Below are 27,315 nucleotides of genomic sequence, written 5' to 3' on the forward strand. Positions count from 1 at the left end.
ACTCATTACACTCTACACTACATGTACACCCCAGTCATTACACTCTACACTACATGTACACCCCAGTCATTACACTCTACACTACATGTACACCTCGCTCATTACACTCTAAACATGTACACCTTGCTCATTACACCCTACACTACATGTACACCCCAGTCATTACACTCTACACTACATGTACACCAGTCATTACACTCTACTCTACATGTACACCCCACTCATTACACCCAACACTACATGTACACCCCACTCATTACACCCTACACTACATGTACACCCCGCTCATTACACTCTACACTACATGTACACCCCACTCAATACACCCTACACTACATGTACACCCCGCTCATTACACTCTACACTACATGTACACCCCACTCACTACACTCTACACTACATGTACACCCCACTCATTACACTCTACACTACATGTACACCCCGCTCATTACATTCTACACTACATGTACAGCACAGTCATTACACTCTACACTACACATACACCCCACTCATTACACTCTACACTACATGTACACCCCGCTCATTACACCCTACACTACATGTACAGCACAATCATTACACTCTACACTAAATGTACACCCCACTCATTACACTCTACACTACATGTACACCCCAGTCATTACACTCTACACTACATGTACACCCCACTCATTACACCCTACACTACATGTACACCCCGCTCATTACACTCTACACTACATGTACACCCCACTCATTACACTCTACACTACATCTACACCCCGCTCATTACACTCTACACTACATGTACACCCCACTCATTACACTCTACACTACATGTACACCCCGCTCATTACACTCTACACTACATGTACAGCACAGTCATTACACTCTACACTACACATACACCCCACTCATTACACTCTACACTACATGTACACCCCGCTCATTACACCCTACACTACATGTACAGCACAATCATTACACTCTACACTAAATGTACACCCCACTCATTACACTCTACACTACATGTACACCCCAGTCATTACACTCTACACTACATGTACACTCCACTCATTACACTCTACACTACATGTACACCCCACTCCTTAAACCCTACACTACATGTACACCACACTCATTACACCCTACACTACATGTACACCCCACTCATTACACTCTACACTACATGTACACCCCAGTCATTACACTCTACACTACATGTACACCCCAGTCATTACACTCTACACTACATGTACACCTCGCTCATTACACTCTAAACATGTACACCTTGCTCATTACACCCTACACTACATGTACACCCCAGTCATTACACTCTACACTACATGTACACCAGTCATTACACTCTACTCTACATGTACACCCCACTCATTACACCCAACACTACATGTACACCCCACTCATTACACCCTACACTACATGTACACCCCGCTCATTACACTCTACACTACATGTACACCCCACTCAATACACCCTACACTACATGTACACCCCGCTCATTACACTCTACACTACATGTACACCCCACTCATTACACTCTACAATACATGTACACCCCACTCATTACACTCTACACTACATGTAAACCCCGCTCATTACACTCTACACTACATGTACAGCACAATCATTACACTCTACACTACACATACACCCCACTCATTACACTCTACACTACATGTACACCCCGCTCATTACACCCTACACTACATGTACAGCACAATCATTACACTCTACACTAAATGTACACCCCACTCATTACACTCTACACTACATGTACACCCCAGTCATTACACTCTACACTACATGTACACCCCACTTATTACACCCTACACTACATGTACACCCCGCTCATTACACTCTACACTACATGTACACCCCACTCATTACACTCTACACTACATGTACACCCCGCTCATTACACTCTACACTACATGTACACCCCACTCATTACACTCTACACTACACATACACCCCGCTCATTACACACTACACTACATGTACAGCACAATCATTACACTCTACACTAAATGTACACCGCACTCATTACACTCTACACTACATGTACACCCCAGTCATTACACTCTACACTACATGTACACTCCACTCATTACACTCTGCACTACATGTACACCCCACTCATTACACCCTACACTACATGTACACCCCACTCATTACACCCTACACTACATGTACACCCCACTCATTACACTCTACACTACATGTACACCCCAGTCATTACACTCTACACTACATGTACACCCCAGTCATTACACTCTACACTACATGTACACCCCACTCATTACACTCTACACTACATGTACACCCCAGTCATTACACTCTACACTACATGTACACCCCAGTCATTACACTCTACACTACATGTACACCCCACTCATTACACTCTACACTACATGTACACCCCAGTCATTACACTCTACACTACATGTACACGTCGCTCATTACACTCTACACATGTACACCTCGCTCATTACACCCTACACTACATGTACACCCCACTCATTACACTCTACACTACATGTACACCCCACTCATTACACTCTACACTACATGTACACCCCGCTCATTACACTCTACACTACATGTACACCAGTCATTACACTCTACACTACATGTACACCCCAGTCATGACACTCTACACTACATGTACACCCCGCTCATTACACTCTACACTACATGTACAGCACAGTCATTACACTCTACACTACAAGTACACCCCGCTCATTACACCCTACACTACATGTACACCAGTCATTACACTCTACACTACATGTACACCAGTCATTACACTCTACACTACATGTACACCCCAGTCATTACACTCTACACTACATGTACACCCCACTCATTACACCCTACACTACATGTACAGCACAGTCATTACACTCTACACTACATGTACACCAGTCATTACACTCTGCACTACATGTACACCCCAGTCATTACACCCTACACTACATGTACACCCCAGTCATTACACTCTACACTACATGTACACCCCAGTCATTACACTCTACACTACATGTACACCCTAGTCATTACACTCTACATACATGTACACCACTCATTACACTCTACACTACATGTACAGCCCAGTCATTACACTCTACACTAAATGTACACACCGCTCATTACACCCTACACTACATGTACACCCCACTTATTACACTCTACACTACATGTACACCACAGTCATTACACTCTACAATACATGTACACCTCGGTCATCACACCCTACACTACATGTACAGCCCAGTCATTACACTCTACACTACATGTACACCCCGCTCATTACACCCTACACTACATGTACACCCCACTCATTACACTCTACACTACATGTACACCCCAGTCATTACACTCTACACTACATGTACACCTCGCTCATTACACCCTACACTACATGTACAGCCCAGTCATTACACTCTACACTACATGTACACCCCGCTCATTACACCCTACACTACATGTACACCCCACTCATTACACTCTACACTACATGTACACCTCGCTCATTACACCCTACACTACATGTACAGCCCAGTCATTACACTCTACTCTACATGTACACCCCGCTCATTACTCCCTACACTACATGTACACCCCGCTCATTACACTGTACACTACATGTACACCCCGCTCATTACACCCTACACTACATGTACACCACGCTCATTACACTGTACACTACATGTACACCCTGCTCATTACACTCTACACTACATGTACACCCCGCTCATTACACCCTACACTACATGTACGCCCTGCTCATTACACCCTACACTACATGTGCACCCCACTCATTACACGCTACACTACATGTACACCTCGCTCATTACACTCTACACTACATGTACACCCCGCTCATTACACCCCGCTCATTACTCTCTACACTACATGTACACCCCGCTCATTACACCCCGCTCATTACACTCTACACTACATGTACACCCCGCTCATTACACCCTACACTACATGTACACCCCGCTCATTACACTCTACACTACATGTACACCCCACTCATTACACCCTACACTACATGTACACCCCGCTCATTACATCCTACTCTACATGTACACCCCGCTCATTACACTGTACACTACATGTACACCCCGCTCATTACACTCTACACTACATGTACACCCCGCTCATTACACTGTACACTACATGTACACCCCGCTCATTACACTCTACACTACATGTACACCCCGCTCATTACACTGTACACTACATGTACACCCCGCTCATTACACTCTACACTAAATGTACACCCCGCTCATTACACCCTACACTACATGTACACCCTGCTCATTACACCCTAAACTACATGTACACCCCACTCATTACACTCTACACTACATGTACACCTCGCTCATTACACTCTACACTACATGTACACCCCGCTCATTACACTCTACACTACATGTACACCCCGCTCATTAGACCCCGCTCATTACACCCTACACTACATGTACACCCTGCTCATTACACTCTACACTACATGTACACCCCGCTCATTACACTCTACACTACATGTACACCCCGCTCATTACACTCTACACTACATGTACACTCCACTCTTTACACTCTACACTACATGTACACCCCACTCATTACACTCTACACTACATGTACACCCCGCTCATTACACCCTACACTACATGTACAGCACAGTCATTACACTCTACACTACATGTACACCCCGCTCATTGCAACCTACACTACATGTACACCCCGCTCATTATATCCTACACTACATGTACACCCCACTCATTACACTCTACACTACATGTACACCCCACTCATTACACTCTACACTACATGTACACCCCACTCATTACACTCTACACTACATGTACACCCCGCTCATTACACCCTACACTACATGTACAGCACAGTCATTACAATCTACACTACATGTACACCCCGCTCATTGCACCCTACACTACATGTACACCCCGCTCATTATACCCTACACTACATGTACACCCCGCTCTTTACACTCTACACTACATGTACAGCCCGCTCATTACACTCTACACTACATGTACACCCCGCTCATTACACCCTACAAGTACACCCCGCTCATTACACTCTATACGTACACCCCACTCATTACACTCTACACTACATGTACACCCCGCTCATTATACTCTACGCGTACAACCCGCTAATTACACTCTACACTTCATGTACACCCCGCTCATTACACCCTACAAGTACACCCCGCTCATTACACTCTATACGTACACCCCACTCATTACACCCTACACTACACGTACACCCCGCTCATTATACTCTACGCGTACAACCCGCTCATTACACACTACACTACACCCCGCTCATTACACTCTACACGTACACCCTGCTCATTACACCCTACACTAAACGTACACCCTCTCATTACACCCTGCACTACATGTACACCCCGCTCATTACACCCTACACTACATGTACACCCCGCTCATTACACCCTACACTACATGAACACCCCAGGCATTACACTCTACACTACATGTACAGCACAGTCATTACACTCTACACTACATGTACACCCCGCTCATTAGACCCTACACTACATGTACAGCACAATCATTACACTCTACACTACATGTACACCCCGCTCATTACACTCTACACTACACATACATCCCACTCATTACACTCTACACTACATGTACACCCCACTCATTACACTCTACACTACATGTACACCACGCTCATTACACTCTACACTACATGTACACCAGTCATTACACTCTACACTACATGTACACCCCACTCATTACACTCTACACTACATGTACACCCCACTCATTACACACTACACTACATGTACACCCCGCTCATCACACCCTACACTACATGTACATTCCGCTCATTACACTCTACACTACATGTACACCAGTCATTACACTCTACACTACACATACACCCCACTCATTACACTGTACACTACATGTACACCCCGCTCATTACACTCTACACTACATGTACACCCCAGTCATTACACTCTACACTACATGTACACCTCGCTCATTACACTCTACACTACATGTACACCCCAGTCATTACACTCTACACTACATGTACACCAGTCATTACACTCTACACTACATGTACACCCCACTCATTGCACTCTACACTACATGTACACCCCACTCATTACTCCCTACACTACATGTACACCCCACTCATTACACTCTACACTACATGTACACCCCAGTCATTACACTCTACACTACATGTACACCTCGCTCATTACACTCTACACATGTACACCTCGCTCATTACACTCTACACTACATGTACACCCCGCTCATTACACTCTACACTACATGTACACCTCGCTCATTACACTCTACACATGTACACCTCGCTCATTACACCCTACACTACATGTACACCCCACTCATTACACTCTACACTACATGTACACCCTGCTCATTACACTCTACACTACATGTACACCAGTCATTACACTCTACACTACATGAACACCCCAGTCATTACACTCTACACTACATGTACACCCCACTCATTACACTCTACACTACATGTACACCTCGCTCATTACACTCTACACTACATGTACACCCCACTCATTACACTTTACACTACATGTACACCCCACTCATTACTCCCTACACTACATGTACACCCCACTCATTACACTCTACATTACATGTACACCCCAGTCATTACACTCTACACTACATGTACACCTCGCTCATTACACTCTACACTACATGTACACCCCGCTCATTACACTCTACACTACATGTACACCAGTCATTACACTCTACACTACATGTACACCCCAGTCATTACACTCTACACTACATGTACACTTCGCTCATTACACTCTACACTACATGTACACCCCACTCATTACACTCTACACTACATGTACACCCCGCTCATTACACCCTACACTACACATACACCCCACTCAATACACTCTACACTACATGTACACCCCGCTCATTACACCCTACACTACACATACACCCCACTCATTACACTCTACATGTACACCTCGCTCATTACACTCTACACTACATGTACACCCCGCTCATTACACTCTACACTACATGTACACCAGTCATTACACTCTACACTACATGTAAACTCCAGTCATTACACTCTACACTACATGTACACCCCAGTCATTACACGCTACACTACATGTACACCTCGCTCATTACACTCTACACTACATGTACACCTCGCTCATTACACCCTACACTACATGTACACCCCAGTCATTACACTCTACACTACATGTACACCCCGCTCATTACACTCTACACTACATGTACACCCCGCTCATTACACTCTACACTACATGTACACCCCAGTCATTACACTCTACACTACATGTACACCCCGCTCATTATGTGGCACCCCAGGGGTCTGGTTTCCACAGTAACGGCAGTGTTATGTCTGAGAGCAGGTGGGAGGTCTCTTGGTCAGGAATCCTATGCATGCCACACCTCCTGCCCAGTCCTGGGAGGGGAAGAACTTCCCCTATATAAACCTGGGGCTGAGGCAGGGTTAGAGAGTTGAGAGGGAGAGTTCAGCCAGGAGGGCTGACAGGGAGCTGTGGCTCCGGCTGGGCCCAGCTCCTGGGCCATGCCAGAAGTAGAGACAGAGAAGAGAAGCAGCTATGGGAAGAAACAACAGGAGCTCTGTGGGAGCAGTGTTACAAGGAGTCAGGGGCTGGCAGCTGCAGAGCTCGCCCTGACTGAGAAGATTTCTTACCGGACCCGGAGTCCGAGGCTGTGGGGACTAACTCCTACCCAGCAGCAGAATCCGTCAGGCAGGGGATTTCAGGTCCTCTGGCCAAGAAACCCGAAGGCACGGTCACACGCATGGGACCAGCACCGCCGTCGTGGAGCGGAAGCTACTAGAAGGCCCCGAGTCACCGGCCATACGGGTGAGCACCACACGGTACACTCAGGGACGTGGGCTACTTATACCCGCCTCTAGCAAGGTAGCCAAAAGAGTACAGTTAGTTTGGGAGGCCTACAACTCCGCCTGGCCAGGGGAGATCCCATCTGCTCAAGGACTGACCAGGCCCCAATCGCTAGCCAGTACTCCGGGAGGGTCTATCGTTGTCACCAGTAAAGACCCTGAACTACACCGTACCGTCTCTGAGTGGTTCCTGCTACCCCCATCATCCACGTCGGCTGCCCTGAGGCCATACCCCTCCCGTTGGGGGTTATACTATCACGCTGCACAATCCTACCACCGGCCTCAGCGGTCTGCCCTGCAGCAGCAGCTCCTTAGCTGTACTCAACGGGTGGCGTAGTCGTCCAACATCTACCGCTGATACAGCGCCACTCAGTTTGACTCCCTGGGCACGGACCGGTTCACCGCCACGAGACTACAACCCTCAACAGATCCGGCTCCGGGTAAGCTCCTGCATGCGCAACGCTGTGCGACACAGGCCCAGGGGTGCGTCAATTACACTCTACACTACATGTACACCCCACTCATTACACTCTACACTACATGTACACCCCGTTCATTACACTCTACATGTACACCCCGCTCATTACACTCTACACTACATGTACACCTCGCTCATTACACTCTACACTACATGTACACCCCGCTCATTACACCCTACACTACATGTACAGCACAGTCATTACACTCTACACTACAAGTACACCCCACTCATTACACCCTACACTACATGTACACCCCACTCATTACACTCTACACTACAAGTACACCCCGCTCATTACACCCTACACTACATGTACACCCCACTCATTACACTCTACACTACATGTACACCCCGCTCATTACACCCTACAATACATGTACACCTCGCTCATTACACCCTACAATACATGTACAGCACAGTCATTACACTCTACACTACAAGTACACCCCGCTCATTACACCCTTCACTACATGTACACCCCACTCATTACACTCTACACTACAAGTACACCCCGCTCATTACACTCTACACTACATGTACACCAGTCATTACACTCTACACTACATGTACACCCCACTCATTACACCCTACACTACACATACACCCCACTCATTACACCCTACACTATATGTACATACACCACTCAGTACAAGTCTCTCTTACCTTGTACATACAGAGCGTAATTATGTGTGAATATGATCTGTCCTCCAGGGCTGTATATGGCGACTGTGTAATTCCCGCTGTTGTTCCTGGTGACATTGATCAGGGCCAGACTTCCGTCCAGGGAGACATTATGATCAGAGATCCTCTGGAAGTTATGTTCTGTCACCTCACAGCCTTTACTCCTGGTGATCAGGGCTGATTCTGAGGGTCCTGAGTAAATCCAGATAAACTGATCACACTTCATGGGATCTTCATCCCTGATCAGGTTATATCTCATAGGTAGGAGAACATCGGAGCCCAGGTGGGCGTATATATCTGTGTGGGTACCGGCCCCGGGGTCCAGTCCTGCAGGAACCGAGAACATTCAGTGAGCGCATTATCTTACATTACAGTCACAGGATCACATAATATACTGTATTAGTGTAGCATGGGACGTCTCCACACATCAGTCCATACAGGACTCCTCTACTAGGAAGCCCCATACGTCTCCTCCGGTCACACATTGCTCCGCCATGCAGATTCTTACACAATTTCACTTTACATAGAAAACGTCATCAAATCTAAAGTGCATTAATGACAGATGAATTCTCATGTGACGGAGCCATGACTCTTGGGCCACGTTCACACATTCAGTATTTGGTCAGTATTTTATCTCAGTATTTGTAGCCAAAACCAGGAGTGGGTGAGAAATACAGAAGTGGTGACGTCTCTCTATTCTACTTTTCCTCTGATTTTTCCTCTCCTGATTTTAGAATAGAAATACTGAGGTAAAATACTGATCAAATACTGAACGTGTGAATGTGGCCTTTCAGTGACCAGCTGGTGTACAGACACTGTACACACAGGGTGAAATATTCTACGACGTTATAGGAAATATTCTATATAGGGCTCCTTATACACTCCACCTGACACATCCATCCATCCATACAATCAGCTACACAGATGACGCACCCCCGGGGCAATGGGGTACTCGGCAGCTGGGCCTATGGATGTCACAGTGGCGGCGGCCCGGTCCGTGGCCCAGGGCGGTCAACAAAAAGGGGAATGTTGTTTATATGGGGTTTGTAGTTTTAGGAAGTGTTTGTGACGCCACTTGTGGTACCTGGTAAGGATTACCAGCGCTGCTGTAGTCCTCCGAGGGTGATGGGATGGCAGCTGGGATGTATCTGCTCCCCACAGGTGGAGCGGGCCCCCGGGGCAGTGTAGGTGTAGATGGTGGTGATGCTGGGCGTTGTAGTGCAGAGGGAGAGATGGCGCAGCTGAAATAACTGACGGAGGTAGTGCAGTGCAGTCATCCGAGTCTTTACTCACAGTTCTCATGTATGTTCCACTGATACACTGCGCGGGTGCCAGCCTCCCATGTCACGCTGCGTTCACCAGACCGGGGGTTCAGCTCCTCCTCAGATGTGTCAGGAGTACCTGACAGAACCCCGCTTTCTTATGTTCCTCTCTAGACCAACTTCACACTGGGTCTTCTCCCTCCTGCCCTGCGCTTCCCCACACACAGTCCCTCTCGGGTGCTCTGAAGTCCCTCTGGGCAACCTGGAATTCCCGGACCTACTTGACCCTCACGGTGACTAGGATGAGGCTGTGGCAACTGCATTATAAACGTCAGAAGCCTCCGGTTTTTCTAGCCGAGACCTGGAGTAACACGGCTGGTCCAGGGGCCGGTCCCCTTCTTGCGGCCTGATCCCTCTGACACCTGGCAGATTCGGGGCATACGGGTGCCATCCTGCACTCACCGTACCCCCTGGGATCCCTTTTGCAAAACGGAGCCTTCCTCCTCTGCTCCCTGACTGACTGTCCTCACTCTCTCCTCTTACTGACTGACCTGCCACCCTAAGATGGCCTCCCTTTAAATACCTCCTACTATGGTGCTCCCCTAATCTACTTCCTCCACCCACACCCACTACTGGTTCCCCCTACCTTTGGTCCCTCCCACTCCAGCCAGGGACTGGGCTCAGCAGGAAACACATTGCATCTTGCCCTTCCAGCCGGCCTGGAGCAGTGTAGTGTTGAATGCGGGTGTTGGGGTCCCGGGCTGTACTCCCTCCTTACCTGAGAGAAGGAGACACCACACCTCTGGGTGAGGTGCAGTACCGCTGTGGCGACTGAACTCTCAGGGGCGCCACAACAGACACAATTACTCCTATCTCCTCACATTGTTACACATGTATAAGAATCACATTATATGTATATGTATATCTATAATATAATCGGCCAAGCGTCCCTCTGTCTGAAGCCTCTATAGACTGCGCATGCGCGACGCGCAGTCTGGCTCCAGACAGAAGACCGCATGGAGCCATTACAGGTAAGAGGAGTGTATGGCGCCGGAGATTTCGGTATGTGTAGACACTGAACGTATACCGCAATCTCTGGCACCGTACTTACATACCTGACCGGGAGGAGCGTTGCTGCGGCGTCTCTCTTCGCTGGAGACCGGGGCAGGAGTGAGGCATCAGATCGCCGCATGCGCATAGCTCTATCCGGCGCCATTGTACTGAAGACACATTTGCAGTGTGTCTTCAGCAAAATGGCGCCGGACAGCGCGGTATGGGCACACGAGTACTCCGACACCGCACTCCTCCCCTGGCCTCTGGCAGAACAGGACACCTCAACGCTGGAGCACAGAGAAGAAAGGTGAGTATAAGTGTTTATTTCTTTTGTATGTGTGTGCAGCGTCAAAGGGATGAGGGGCCACACATACCAGGATTGGGGGATGAGGGTGCCACGCATACCAGGATTGGGGGATGAGGAGGCCATACATACCAGGATTGGGGGATGAGGGGGCCACACATACCAGGATAGGATTGGGGGTGAGGGGACCACGCATACCAGGATTGGGTGTGAGGGGACCACACATACTAGGATTGGGGGGTGAGGAGGCCACACATACCAGGATTGGGGGATGAGGGGGCCACACATACCAGGATTGGGGGATGAGGGTGCCACACATACCAGGATTGGGGGATGAGGGGGCAACACATACCAGTATGGGGGGGATGAGGGGGCCACACATACCAGGATTTGAGGATGAGGGGTACCACACATACCAGGATTGGGGAATGAGGGGGCCTCACATACCAGGATTGGGGGGATGAGGGGACCATACATACCAGGATTGGGGGATGAGGGGGCCACACATACCAGGATTGGGGGATGAGGGGGCCACACAGACCAGGATTGGGGGGGATGAGGGGACCATGCATACCAGGATTGAAGGATGAGGGATACCGTGCATACCAGGATTGGGGGATGAGGGGACCATGCATATCAGGATTGGGGGGTGAGGGGTGCCATACATACCAGGATTGGGATGAGGGGTGTCATGTATATCAAATTTGGGATAAGGGGAGCCATGCATACCAGGATTGGGATGAGGGGTGCCAGGTATACCAGATTTGAAATGAAGGGTGCCATGCATACCAGGATTGGGGATGAGAGTGAAGGCGTCGGAATTGGCGCATGCGCATAGCGCTATCCGGCGCCATTTTGCTGAAGACACATTTGCACTCCTCCCCTCCGGCAGAACAGGACACCGCAGCGCTGGAGCACAGGGAAGAAAGGTGAGTATAAGTGTTTATTTTTTTTTGTATGTGTGCAGCGTGAAAGGGATGAGGGGTGCCATACATACCAGGATTGGGGGATGAGGGGGCCAAACATACCAGGATTGGCGGGTGAGGGGGCCACACATACCAGGATTGGGGGATGAGGGGGCCACACATACCAGGATTGGGGGATGAGGGGGCCACACATACCAGGATTGGGGGATGAAGGGGCCACACATACCAAGATTGGGGATGAGGGGGCCACACATACCAGGATTGGGGATGAGGGGGCCACACATACCAGGATTGGGGGATGAGGGGGCCACACATACCAGGATTGAGGGATGAGGGGTACCACACATACCAGGATTGGGGGGATGAGGGGACCATGCATACCAGGATTAGGGGATGAGGGGGCCACACATACCAAGATTGGGGGTGAGGGGGCCACACATACCAGGATTGGGGGGATGAGGGGGCCATACATACCAGGATTGGGGGATGAGGGGTACCACACATACCAGGATTGGGGGGATGAGGGGACCATGCATACCAGGATTGGGGGATGAGGGGCCACACATACCAGGGGATGGGGGAATAAGGGGGCCACACATACCAGGATTGGGGGGGATGAGGGGTACCATGCATACCAGGATTGGGGGGTGAGGGGTGTCATACATACCAGGATTGGGATGAGGCATGCCATGCATACCAGGATTGGGGATGAGGGCTGCCATGCATACCAGGATTGAGGGTGAGGGGTGCCATGCATACCAGGATTGGGGATGAGGAGTGCCATACGTACCAGGCCAGACAGAATAACTGAGGTGCAGGTCGGGGGGCACCTGGGAAATAGTGACCACAACATTATACAATTCCACATGTGCTTCAGTAGGGAGCCCAGCAAGGGGGTCACAAAAACACTGAACTTCAGGAGGGCAAAGTTTGATCAGCTAAGAGATGCCCTTCACCTTATAGACTGGGATAGTATCTTCAGTAATAGGAGCACGGATAGAAAATGGGAAATTTTCAAAGCAGTCCTACATAGTCACTGTAGAAGGTCCATACCTTATGGGAATAAAAGGGCTAGGAATAGGAGGAAGCCAATGTGGCTTAATAAGGAAGTCAAGAGGGCAATGAAAAACAAAAAAAGGGCTTTCGGTAAACTTAAACAAGAAGGCAGCAAGGAAGCGCTAATATCTTATAGGGAAAAAAACAAAATCTGTAAGAAACAAATAAGAATAGCAAAAGAGGAGACAGAGAGACTAATTGCCAAGGAAAGTAAAACCAATCCCAAACTGTTCTTTAACTATATAAACAGTAAAAGGATTAAAACTGATGGAGTTGGCCCATTGAAAAATCACCTGGGTAAAATCCTAGAGGGCGATGAGGGTAAAGCAAACCTACTCAATAGCTTCTTCTCCACTGTTTTCACAAAAGAAAACAATTTATCGGAGGAAATGCAGAGTGATAAAGTAAACCCTCCGCTAAATATCACCCACCTAACCCAGGAGGAAGTTCAGAAACGCCTAAATAATATCAAAATAGACAAGTCACCAGGCCCAGATGGCATACACCCCCGGGTACTAAAAGAATTAAGTAATGTGATAGACAGGCCGCTGTATCTTATATTCAAGCACTCTTTATGGACAGGGACTGTCCCACTAGACTGGCGCCAAGCAAATGTGGTACCAATATTCAAAAAGGGGTCTAAAAGTGACCCTGGGAACTATAGAGCAGTCAGCTTAACGTCTGTTGTGGGTAAATTGTTTGAAGGATTTCTTAGAGATGCTATTGTAGAATATCTTAATGATAATAACTGTCTAACTCCATATCAACATGGATTCATGAGGGATCGCTCCTGATGGCCTTCTACGAGGAGGTGAGCTCACAGCTGGACCGGGGAGAGTCAGAGGATGTTGTAGACCTGGACTACTCCAAAGCGTTTGATACCGTGCCACACAAAAGGTTGGTCTATAAAATGAGAATGCTTGGTCTGGGGGATAATGTGTGCAAGTGGGTAAATAGCTGGCTGAGTGATAGAAAGCAGAGGGTGGTTATCAATGGAGTAAGCTCAGGGGGTGTCAGGGTTACTAGCGGGGGGCCTCAAGGGTCTGTCTTGGGCCCTATATTATTTAATATATTTATTAATGATCTAGTGGAAGGGTTGCATAGTAAAATAGCAATATTTGCAGATGATACTAAACTTTGTAAAGTAGTTAATACAGATGAGGATAGGGCACAGCTACAGGAGGATTTAGATAAATTGAGGAGTTGGGCCAAAAAATGGCAAATGGGGTTCAATGCCGATAAATGTAAGGTCATGCACATGGGAAAGAAAAACAGCAGTCACCCATACATATTAAATGGGAAACCGTTGGAGAAATCTGACATGGAGAAGGACCTGGGCGTCTTGGTTAATAGCAAATTAAATTGGAGTGCCCAGTGTCAGGCAGCAGCTGCGAAGGCAAAATAGAGTCATGGCATGCATCAGAAGAGGAATAGGGGCATATGATGAGAACATTGTTCTTCCTCTGTATAAAGCGCTGGTAAGGCCGCACTTAGAATATTGTGCACAGTTCTGGGCTCCGGTGCTCAGGAAAGACATATTGGAGCTAGAGAGGGTACAAAGGAGGGCGACTAAGGTAATAAAGGGAATGGAGGGACTAGAATACCCAGAGAGGTTGTCAAAATTAGGCCTATTTACGTTGGAAAAGAGAAGGCTTAGGGGAGACCTCATAAACATGTATAAATACATCAGGGGGCAGTACAGAGATCTCTCCCATGACCTGTTTATACCAAGGATGGTGACAAAGACGAGGGGGCACACTATGCGTCTGGAGGAAAGGAGGTTCCTGCACCAGCATAGAAGGGGATTCTTTACGGTCAGAGCCGTGAGACTCTGGAACTCTCTGGGAGAGGAAGTGGTGATGTCCAACTCACTTAATGAGTTCAAGAGAGGCCTGGACGCCTTTCTGGAGAACAATATAATTACATCTTATGCTTAGTGATAGTTAATTAATCCAGGGATTTAATCTGACTGCCAGATTGGAGTCGGGAAGTGAATTTTTCCTCAGTGATGTAAATTGGCCTATACCGCATGGTTTTTTTTGCCTTCCCCTGGATCAACGCTGCGGAATAGCTGCAGCGCACAAGAAATAGGCTGAACTGGATGGACAATTGTCTTTTTTCGGCCTTATAAACTATGTAACTATGAAACTATGAAGGATAGGGAAGAGGAGTAACATGTATACCAGAATTGAGGGTGAGGCGTACCATGCGGACCAGGATTGAGGGTGAGGGTTGCCATGAGTACCAGGATTGAGGGTGAGGGGTGCCATGCATACCAGGATTGGGGGTGAGGGGTGCCATGCATACCAGGATTGGGGGTGAGGGGGGCCATACATACCAGGATAGGGATGAGGGCAGCACACAACAGGGTGGGGGAACAGGATGGGGGCAGCACAAATACCAGGATGGGGGCAGCATAAATACCAGGATGGGGCAGCACAAATACCAGGATGGGGACAGCACATACCAGCATGGGAGACCATATAGCAATAAAAATGCTCACCACCCGGGCGTAGAACGGGCTCAATAGGTAGTGTATATATATATATATATATATATATATACATATATATATATATATATATATATATATATATATACAGTGGTGTGAAAAACTGTTTGCCCCCTTGCAGATTTCTTTTGCATGTTTGTCACTTAAATGTTTCAGATCACAAAACAAATGTAAATATTAGACAAAGATAACACAAGTAACCACAAAATGCAGATTTTAAATGAAGTCTTTATTATTAAGAGAAAAAGAAATCCAAACCTACAGGGCCCTGTGTTAAAAAGTGATTGCCCCCCTTCACACCCTAAACATAAATTAACTATGGTTTATCACATCTTTGGAAAGCTGAGTTCAATTTCCCTAGCCACACACAGGCCTGGTTACTGCCACACCTGTTCTCAATCAATAAATCACTTAAACAGGACCTGCCTGACAAAGTGAAGTAGACCAAAAGATCCTCAAAAGCTAGACATCATGCTGAAATCCAAAGAAATTCAGGAACAAATTAGAAACAAAGTAATTGAGGTCTATCAGCCTGGAAAAGGTTCTAAAGACATTTCTAATGCTTTGGGACTCCAGCAAACCACAGTGAGAGTCATTATCCACAAATCTGGAAAACATGGAACAGTGGTGAACCTTCCCAGGAGTGGGCGGCCGACCAAAATTACCCTAAGAGCTCAGTGACGACTCATCCAAGAGGTCACAAAAGACCCCACAAAAACATGCAAAGAACTGCAGGCCTCACTTGCCTCAGTTAAGGTCAGTGTTCATGACTCCACCATAAGAAAGAGACTGGGCAAAAATGGCAGCATGGCAGAGTTCCAAGACAAAAAACACTGCTGAGCAAAAAGAACAGAAAGGCTCGTCTCAGTTTTGCCAAAAAACATCTTGATGATCACCAAGACTTTTGGGAAAATACTCTGTGGACTGATGAGACAAAAGTTTTGTATGTCCCATTACATCAAGCGTAGAAGTAATACAGCATTTCAGAAAAGGAACATCATACCAACAGTAAAATATGGTGGAGGTAGTGTGATGTTCTGGGGCTTTTTTGCGGCTTCAGGACATAGAAGACATGCTGTGGTAAATGGAACCATAATTTCTACTATACACCAAAAAATCCTGATGGAGAATGTCCGGCCATTGTGACCTCAAGCTGAAGAGCACTTGGGTTATGCAGCAGAACAATGATCCAAAACACACCAGCAAGTCCACCTCCGAATGGCTTAAGAAAAACAAATTAAGACTTTGAAGTTGCCTAGTCAATGTCCTGACCTTAATCCGATTGAGATGCTGTGGCCGGAACTTAAAAAGGCGGCGCATGCTCGAAAACCTCCAATGTGGGCAGCACGGTGGCTCAGTGGTTAGCACTATATGGTGGCTCAGTGGTTAGCACTGCAGCCTTGCAGAACTGGGGTCCTGGGTTCAAATTCCACCAAAGACAACATCTGTAAAAAGTCTGTATGTTCTCCCCATGTTTGTGTGGGTTCTCTAGTTTCCTCCCACACTACAAAGACTGATAGGGAATGTAGATTGTGAGCCCCGATGGGGACAGTGCCCATAATGTCTGTAAAGCACTGTGGAATTAATGGCGCCATATAAGTGAGTAAAATAAATAAAATGTGGCTGAATTACAACAATTCTGCAAAGATGAGTGGCCAAAATTCCTCCAGGGCGTTGGGGCCACGTGTCAGATCATCAATATGTCAGTAGTGGACATCTCCTTTAAGGATCTTGGGATCTATGTGCCCTGCTCTGCCCCATGAGACCCTGCAGCACGAGGCAGAACACTTTATAGATAGATTTCTAAGGACTTGTTCACACGTTGCGTTTTTCCTGCATTTTTCTATGCATTTTACAATAGCAGCAAAGTTAATGAGATTTCAGGAAAACCTCATTCACATGGCACATTTTTTTCCTTGCGTATTTTTACCCATTCAATAGAATGTATCAAAACTGCATCGATACCGTATAAAAAAAATGCATGTAATGTACTCAAAAAGATCAGCAAAAAAGCACTGTGTGAACATACCATTAGACCTGATGAAACTGGTAAACTTCTTCTGAAAATTCAAGTCAGAAAAGCTGTAAAATCCCCATAAAAGGTTTCCAGACCGAAATATAAATAAGCATTACTGTATTATTATTATGAATTCCCATCTTAATATCAGGATTATCAGCCATTCAGAAGTGAATTATCTCAGTAAGTACACGAGTCTCATCAGGTCTAAAATCTATTTAATAGCCCAGGCTCTGGAGCTGTGCTCTACAGCCGGCATCTACCTGTAACAGCAGCTTAAGTCACGCAGTTCATGTTGGCGGCTTATGGGGGTGCACTTAGCTCCATGCACCTATTGGCTCCCTGCGACTTGATCGTGCGGAGCCGATGGGTTGCCATGTCAGCCTGGAGCTGCCACCCCTGTCATGTGGATACTTGAGTGAAGCTCGGCCGTTGGCTCAGCTCCATAGGAGGCTGTGATTGTCTCTACATCCTGTGGCATTAAAGTGCATAGAACAAGTGACCAGATGAGCACCGGAGAAAGGACCCTAACGGAGCTGAAACGTAAAGTAAAAAATGATCGTTGGCTTTTATATAAACATTTTAATCCCCCCCTCCCCCTTCCTCTATAAAAGAAATAAAACATTTCTGGTATTCGCATCCGTCGCTGTCTGATCCAAATAGAATATTAATTACAGTAAAAGCCGTAAAAGGAAAAAAAATCACACGAGAAATGGCAAAAAATGCAATAAAAAGCGACTGAAACATCGTATGCAACGTAAATCGTAAGAATAAGAACGTCGCCTCGCTACGTAGAAAACAAGCCCTCCCGCAGCCCCATGGACCAAGCAATGAAAATGTCACCAGCCCTGGGAAATGGCGGCAAAAACAACCATATTTTATACAAATTTCCGAACATTTTTTCACCAGAATAAAAAATAAATAAAACAATATGTTTGGTGTCTCCATAATCGCAGCAACCTGGAGAATCGGAGCATTGTTACCAAACAATGAAGAAAATAAAGACAAGTCTCATACGGCTACAGAGACCGGAAAAGAGAAAAGTGATGTACAACAAAAGCGGAAGAGAAAGGAAAACTGCGTGAGGGAGATAAAGCTTCTCTGCGGCAGCTGCATCCCCCTCCTCCCCCTCTGTATCATCTCAGACTGATTTAGGCTGAACATTTACAGAAAGTGTCAGCGGTGGCAGGAAGGTGCGGAGGCTGACGCTCTCTTCTGACACTTCCATACAAAGCTTCCTACTGTCACGTACGTCCTAGTGATGCAGGAATAAGTGGCAGTGAATGTTGCCACCACATCCATCTGTAGGATCAGTGTCAGAGCCTCATGTATACGGAGCGCCCCCTACAGCCACCAATAGGTCGTCAAGATCTTTTAATGTGTGTATGGCGGAGTTGTCACAGCAAGGATCCAGCAGGACATGCCAGGCGGAGTCTCAGATTTCTGGCGCAGATGTGTCATCGGTGGTGAGATCATTGGCCCCGATTCACCGTCGCCTTTGCGCCTGTTTTTGTTTGGTTTTATGTGTTTTGCCCTTTTTTTGTTTGCACCCATATTACTATTCTACTTGTGCCTTTTCTGACGTCTATCGTCTACGTGCTCACCTGATTTTTCTTGTTTTCCGCTTTGTGCACAGAGTCTCACAATTCCAGATGTTTTCACCTGATTCATCAATTGCGACTTTTAAAAAAGTCTCAAACTCCATTCCAGTCCCGCTGGTGTCATGTTTGATTACACCAAAATTTTAACTGAACTTTTGTAGCTTTTGGCACCAAGACAGCTAGAAAGACCATTTTCTGACTTTGTGCCAAATTCATGAATCGCTTGTGCCACTTTGATAAATTTGGCGCCAAAAAACTGCAACTAATACCACAAGACAAAAAAGGATGAATTGTGGACCGAAGAGACATCGGACGTGGACTCACCCAAGACCTGGAGGATGAAGGTGTCCTCTGAGCTCTTCTCTCGCCTCACGTTGTAGGTGGTGACCTTGTACTGTCCGGCATCACCGAGCGTCACACCGTGCAGCTGTAGGCTGCCATTGCTGGACAGCGAGCAGTGCGGTTTCGTCTCGTTGGTACAGTCTCGTCTGTCACAATATTCGCTCACTTTGGCCAGCTGTCGGAGGTATCCGCCCGGAGCCTTGAACGTCCAGATGATCTGGTCACACAGAGCGCTGCCCGTGTACTGAAGCCTCGAGTACTGGGGAAGCAGAAGCGTCTCCCTGCTGGCGGCAAACACATTGTGGACGAGGGCTGGAAGGAAGGAAGGAACATATCAGGACCAGACAAACCGCAGCTGATTATAACCACAGCGAGGGCTTAGACTACACAGATAAGGGAGCAGAGCGCAGCTCTGGAGGGACGGGAACTACTGCAGCCGCCTCCAGGACTGTGGCGGTTTACTGGTGTAAAACAAAAACAAAAAAATCACCTACGTTGTATTACATCAAATTTGCACAAAATGTTGAACCTTTTCATCCTAGGATCCCTTTTGGAAAGTGTGAAGACTGGTGGTCAGAGGTAACGATAATGGCGCCGTTCTCCACCATCTAACTTACTGTGAAATGCACGTCTCTTCTGTGCAGGTGCAGACTCCAGTTTCTGATGGTGGAGGCTCCTAAAATGCTCCAGATTTATTAAGAAGTCAGCGTCTCCCTATATATGTGGCGCAGTTTTCTCTAGCGTAAATCATTCAATGTCTGGGGGGCAAGACGTCGTTTCCAGGGTACAGTACACACATCTCGTAATACTATGACATCAGGACAGGGGTGTCCCCCAAAACATCTACCCCGGCAGAGAACTCCAGTCTCACTGCCCTTACAGTGAAGAATACTGGTCCGTGTTGGTAACTGGACCTCCGTTTCACTAGATTTAGAGGATATCCCCCATTGTAACTAGATTATGGGAGTGATGCCTTCTTTATTCTAATCTCCACCCTATTCATTTTGACCATTTTTTCTGGGAGCTTTTGATGCAACTAATTATTTGCCTTGGCAGCAGCTGTCTGACGCTGGGTGCTAATTTACCTTTCACCTTCGTCAGTTCAGTGTTTGACCTCATGGACCTCTTCTCTGCCCAAATATCTCACCCCCTCAGACACTGACGTCAGTAGAGTGATAGGCAACCTTCAGTGCATCCTCTGCGGCGACCACATCCTGCCATCACACCCCAAATATGACACCATTAGAGCTACTATCATACATCTGCGGGGGGGGAGACATACCGATAATTTCTATAGAAGAATACAGACCAAAAGCTTCAGCGAGGATCCAAACCAGAAACCTAAAGCTGCCACATCATCTGCCACCATAAGTTAAGAAGAAGTCACCACGTGCAGGTGTCAGGGAAATATTGAGAAATATTGAAAATGTTCTTTCTCCCCCTGTCATAGATATTAAGAAGATATTTAGAACCTGGCCTCTCACCCCTCCCTTATCCACCTTTTGTCACAAGAGTTAGCAATCGACCACTTGTCAGTACAAGAGCTGTCTACAAGTAAATATCAGCACAAAACCCCCAGTTAACACACTCATGAGTAAGGCCTTGTACACAAAGGCTGGCAAGATAGGTGCCACCAGCCTATTTAAAATACGAGTAGATTTCTCCTGGCAAAGACAGGGGACAATTAGACGCAGGCTTGCAATAAATCTACAGATACCTGTTGAAATTTCATTCCCAGGATTTCAAAGAGAGTTTAACAAAAATCTCAAGACACTTCGGAGCCGAAAACGAAATATGGAATAACTAAAGTTACATACATCCGATAATGATGGGACCCATATTTTTAGTGACAGGGTCAGCTAGGGAACAATAGGGATATTTTTCTGTCGCTGAAAAACCCCTCCATGGAGCTGTAGCGCAAAAGCCCCAGAATGTTGGGTTGCAAATACGCCATGCGTGGTCCCTAAACAAAGGTAAAATCATAACGGAAAGAATGGCATCGTTTGCAAGCTTCTGCGATGAACGAGCGATAAGTTATTGCAGAAGTTAGAGTTTTTAATAAAAACATGAAGCGTGGAGCCCAGCCCCTGTGATGTCGACACAGGGGGGGTGTGGGCAGGTCTCTCCCTGCAGAATGAAATAGTTTGCTGAGGTTGGAGTAGTACTCATTGCCATGGGGGTATAGATACTATAAGCAAAGGGTCATGTTCGATAACGTCCAAAACAAATTGGGGAGCCCCTCCTCCACCTATGCTGATTCATCCCTGCGAATGGTATACAATAAGCTTCTTCTTTAATCCTTATTATTTTGTGTAACTGCTTATGCATTGTATGTCTCTTTGTAAAACTTTGTATATTTTTCTTAAACATTGCCTCCCTTTCGGATTAAATATAAAATGTAATAGCTCTGTTTCTTTTGTTCTGTAATCTCTCCCTCCTCCCGAAGCCATACACGCTACGAAAGCGCAGGCGTCCGCCCAGGCCTGTATTATATTTCAAATCTGGATGGCAGTGGCAGAGAATAATAATAATAATCGGGGTATCGTGAAGCTGACAGTGACAGTACGGGGGCATAAACACATATTCCATGCATTGGAATCCGGAGGTGTGACGCCATACTCTCACTGGTCGCTTGCAGATACCCCCGTAGTGAGTAGTCTGGATCGTGTGCTTGCGATTCCGGACAAAATCCGTGACATAGTGACAGCACGGTGAGATATTGCGTGATCTCCCCAGTGTCGTCCCGGTGGAATGCCTGACAGCAGGACACACATGACGTCATCCCCTCTATAATGACAAGGCACCATATACCATGAGGTCTTCTAATGAGTGTTGTCAGCACCTGGTCACTGGTAACTTCAGTCTCAGTCCTGGAAGATTAATGTCCCTGGTGGTCAGTCGGGTAAATTGAATCTATCAAATAGACTATATGTGGTCCCTGGAAGTAAGTGGTACAGTCATGATCCAGCCCTTAATAGTCATTGTACGGTCACCCATAATCAGTGAGTTATTAGGCCTCTGTGACTCATTGCAATAAACCCTGGTTGTCACATTGTCCCTGGTGGCCTAGGGAAGGCTCTGTAATTTCTGCTGGTCCAGTGAGTAGTTGTATTATCCCTAATGGTTTATGGAGACTCTGTAATCCCTAATGGTCCAGAAGGGTAGACATATAATCACTGTTGGTCTCAGGGAGGCTCCATATTGTTTGGTGGTCTGTCATGATCTTTTATGCCCTTGTAATTTTTGTTTGTTCTCTGCAAACAAGAATTACAAGGGCAATGTCAAGTATCTAATAGTGAGGAACTTCCATTCCCTGAGGCGCCTCCAGAATGTGATCCTATAGTCTGGGATGGTTCATATCAGGGATTGAGGTCTGCGACTGCAATGGGTTTGTGAACAAGCAGTATTAGGTCCGTGGGCAGATGCAGGGAGCTGGAGAAATGATGAAGAATTCAAGGTCAATGCACAGAGACCATGTCACAGAAAGCCAAAGGGAAGGTGTGGGACTTGGTGGTCTGCACGTGCAGAGAAAAAATTATATTTTTGTATGAGAAGTGGGGTATCGTGGACACAAGTAGCAGAGTATTGGTGTGTACAATGCAGTCAAAAGTAACACCCCCCTGACCAACCTGTACCCAATCATCCAAACTTTCCGGAACAGTGAAGCACGGCGGGGGCTTGGTGATGTCTACAGTGAAGCACGGCGGGGGCTCAGTGATATCTACAATGAAACATGGTGGGGCTTGGTGATGTCTACAGTGAAGCACGGCGGGGGCTCGCTGATGTCTACAGTGAAGAACGGCGGGGGCTCGGTGATGTCTACAGTGAAGCACGGCGGGGGCTCGGTGATGTCTACAGTGAAGTACGGCGGGGGCTCGGTGATGTCTACAGTGAAGCACGGCGGGGGCTCGGTGATGTCTACAGTGAAGCTCGGCGGGTGCTCGGTGATGTCTACAGTGAAGCACGGCGGGGGCTCGGTGATGTCTACAGTGAAGCACAGCGGGGGCTCCGTGATATCTACAATGAAGCATGGTGGGGCTTGGTGATGTCTACAGTGAAGCACGGCGGGGGCTCGGTGATGTCTACAGTGAAGCACGGCGGGGGCTCGGTGATGTCTACAGTGAAGTACGGTGGGGGCTCGGTGATGTCTATCACAGGCAAGACCAGACACCACACACAAAGTCTCCTTCTATCTCTTTCTCCCTGAGTCATCCAAGCTAATAGTGATGGGTTGTTCGCGACCGATCTGGTACAAAGAGCTGGCTCCCTGCTGTGACTGATGGGAGCCGGCACCCCAGTGAGCGCCACTAACTTCTCTAAATGGCTCTCACTTGGTGTAAAATCGCGGTGTTCGGTGTCCGTAACTCTGCCCACCCAATCCAAACTCTGCCCACTCTTCAATTTAATTGGCTAGTTGTCAGTGGGCGGAGTTTTGGCCATGGGTGGGCGGAGTTTTGGCGGCATCTACGTCATCTTAAACATTTTAGGATCCAAAAGAGCCGACTCTTTTTGGTGAGTGGAGCCAGAAGAGCCAGATCACCAAAAAGAGCAGGACTACCCATCACTACAAGCTAACCCAAGACCTGGACATGTGCTCTAACCATGTGACCTTATTGCCATATATTGAAAGCAGGGCTGGATTGTTAACTCTTTAGTAATCTGATAGCAGAACACAATAAGTACATCACTCTGTATATATAAACCATTCTGCACATTATCTGCAAAGAGAATGTGAACATTGTGCAGACGTAATGAGGTAGCTGCTGGCTCTGCTACATCTTAAAGGCACATACAACTTTGGGGCATTACAATTGGTGCCCTGAACGTTTACTGGCTCTGCTTGAATGGCCGCCAGTGCGTGCCGCCCCTTTATGGCTGTCTGTCCTGGTGCGGTATGTCAGACAGCTGGGGATATCACAGGACTGGTGAATCACAATGTACTAGCCCTCCACCTGACTCCTAATGTGATTGTTTTAATTCTGTGAATTAAATAAAGCTGTGAGCATTTTGACAACCAAAATAATGTGTTTTGTGTATTTATTCCAGTGTTGAGGTTTATTGTAGTTATAGTTGGTTTTAAGATGGAGTGGGGGTCCGTCCCATATCCAAAAGTCAAGAAAATTCTCAGTGCAGCCGGTGGACGGTTGGGAACTATGCCCACCTAGATGAGGACCCTCTGGACCTGGTCTTCCCCGACTCTGCTCAGTGATTGATTTCACTAACTCCCCTCTCCGCTCTCTGACCATAACCTTCCTTCCTTCTCTGTCAGTGGCTGTCGCCCACTCAGGACCCCCCACTTATCGCACATATAGAGACCTACGTGCAGGGGTGGTTTAAGAGCAGCAAGGGCCCCTGGCAGTTTAGAAGGCGCGGGCCCCCCCACACACATACCTGATGTATCACATGACATGTCACATGATCCCCTGTGATAGATCATGTGATAGTTCACGGGAAATTAATTTGCCACAATATTAATTATAATAATTTTTTTTAGGCTGTGTGCCCACTATGCGTTTTTTAAGCAATTCCGCTGCAGAAACACTTAAAAAACGCTTGGTAGAAGGTCTGCCATGTTCCCCAATGATAATCCGCATCTGCTGTGCACATGCTGCGCAAATTTCCGCTGCGGATTATCATTGCGGACCAATACGCAGCACTACCAATTATTTTGCGGAAGCACGGCGTTTTCGCCGCCATTGACTTGCATTAGAACGCATGGATTAAGTATCACTGCATCTGTACATGCAGAATCCATGCGTTTCAATGTGCGGATGGTACCCGGGTGTGGAGGACAGGAGACTCTCCTCCGGACCCAGGTACCATAGAACCTGTAAAAAAAAGAATAAAATAAAAAATAAATATGATACTTACCTTCTGATGGCCCCCGGTGTCTTTATCCGATGCTTCCTGGCTTGCCGGCAGCTCGCGATGGTCTGAAAAGGACCTGCCGTGACGTCGTTTAGTCATGTGACGGGTCACGTGACCGCTGACGTCGGCAGGCCATCAGAAGGTAAGTATAGATTTATTTTTTATTTTTTACCATTCTTTGGGGTCACACTATATATGCCGGTTGCCGGTTGCATGGATTTATATAGTGTGACCAAGTTGTCAAGCACTTTCTAAGTGATGCTAAAATCGCTTGTCAACCCGCATGCGGAAATGCAAGTGAAGAACGCTTCACATCCGCATGTCCCTGGCAGGAAAAACGCATGTACAATCCGCATGTACAATCCGCATGCACAATCCGCATGCACAATCCGCATGTACACTCCGCATGCACAATCCGCATGCACAATCCGCATGTACACTCCGCATGTACACTCCGCATGCACACTCCGCATGCACAATCCGCATGCACAATCCGCATGCACAATCCGCATGTACAATCCGCATGCACAATCCGCATGTACACTCCGCATGCACAATCCGCATGCACAATCCGCATGCACAATCCACATGTAAAATCCGCATATACAATCTGCATGTACAATCCGCATGTAAAATCTGCATGTACAATCCGCATGCATTTTTTCTGCCAGGGAGATGCAGAAACGCTCAAAAAAAATCCGGAGCATTTTTCTGCATCGTGGGCACATAGCCTTACATTAAATGTATGACTCAATATGGAGCACATGTAGCCATCTATTCACAGCAGGAGGCTGCACGGTGCCATCTATACACAGCGGGAGGCCGCATGTAGCCATCTATACACAGCGGGAGGCCGCACAGTGCCATCTATACACAGAGGGAGGCTGCACGTATCCATCTATACACAGCGGGAGGCCGCATGTAGCCATCTATATACAGCAGGATGCCGCACGGTGCCATCTATACACAGCGGGAGACCGAACGTAGCCATCTATACACAGCAGGAGGCCGCACGTAGCCATCTATACACAGCAGGAGGCCGCACGTAGCCATCTATACACAGCAGGAGGCCACACGTAGCCATCTATACACAGCAGGGGGCCGCACGAAGCCATCTATACACAGCAGGGGGCCGCACGAAGCCATCTATACACAGCAGGGGGCCGCACGTAGCCATCTATACACAGCGGGAGGCCGCACGGTGCCATCTATACACA

The 27,315-nt window shown here is 47.3% G+C and overlaps 1 protein-coding gene across 2 annotated transcripts in view; it reads right to left on the minus strand.

Moving 5' to 3' along the window:
- Positions 1-27,315, minus strand: part of LOC141253133 (uncharacterized) — a 75,399-nt gene that overhangs the window by 39,528 nt on the left and 8,556 nt on the right. For both annotated transcript variants that reach the window (XM_073670889.1, XM_073670888.1), the window contains exons 2-3: positions 20,213-20,542; positions 9,140-9,484 (exon numbers count right to left, since the gene is read on the minus strand). In XM_073670889.1, coding sequence (XP_073526990.1) covers positions 9,140-9,484; positions 20,213-20,542 — 675 coding nt within the window. The remainder of the gene's footprint in view (positions 1-9,139; positions 9,485-20,212; positions 20,543-27,315) is intronic.

This window comes from Phyllobates terribilis, unplaced genomic scaffold, assembly GCF_046119375.1.
Source record: "Phyllobates terribilis strain yellow unplaced genomic scaffold, ASM4611937v1 Scaffold_2__4_contigs__length_985480577, whole genome shotgun sequence".
Lineage (NCBI taxonomy): Eukaryota > Metazoa > Chordata > Amphibia > Anura > Dendrobatidae > Phyllobates > Phyllobates terribilis.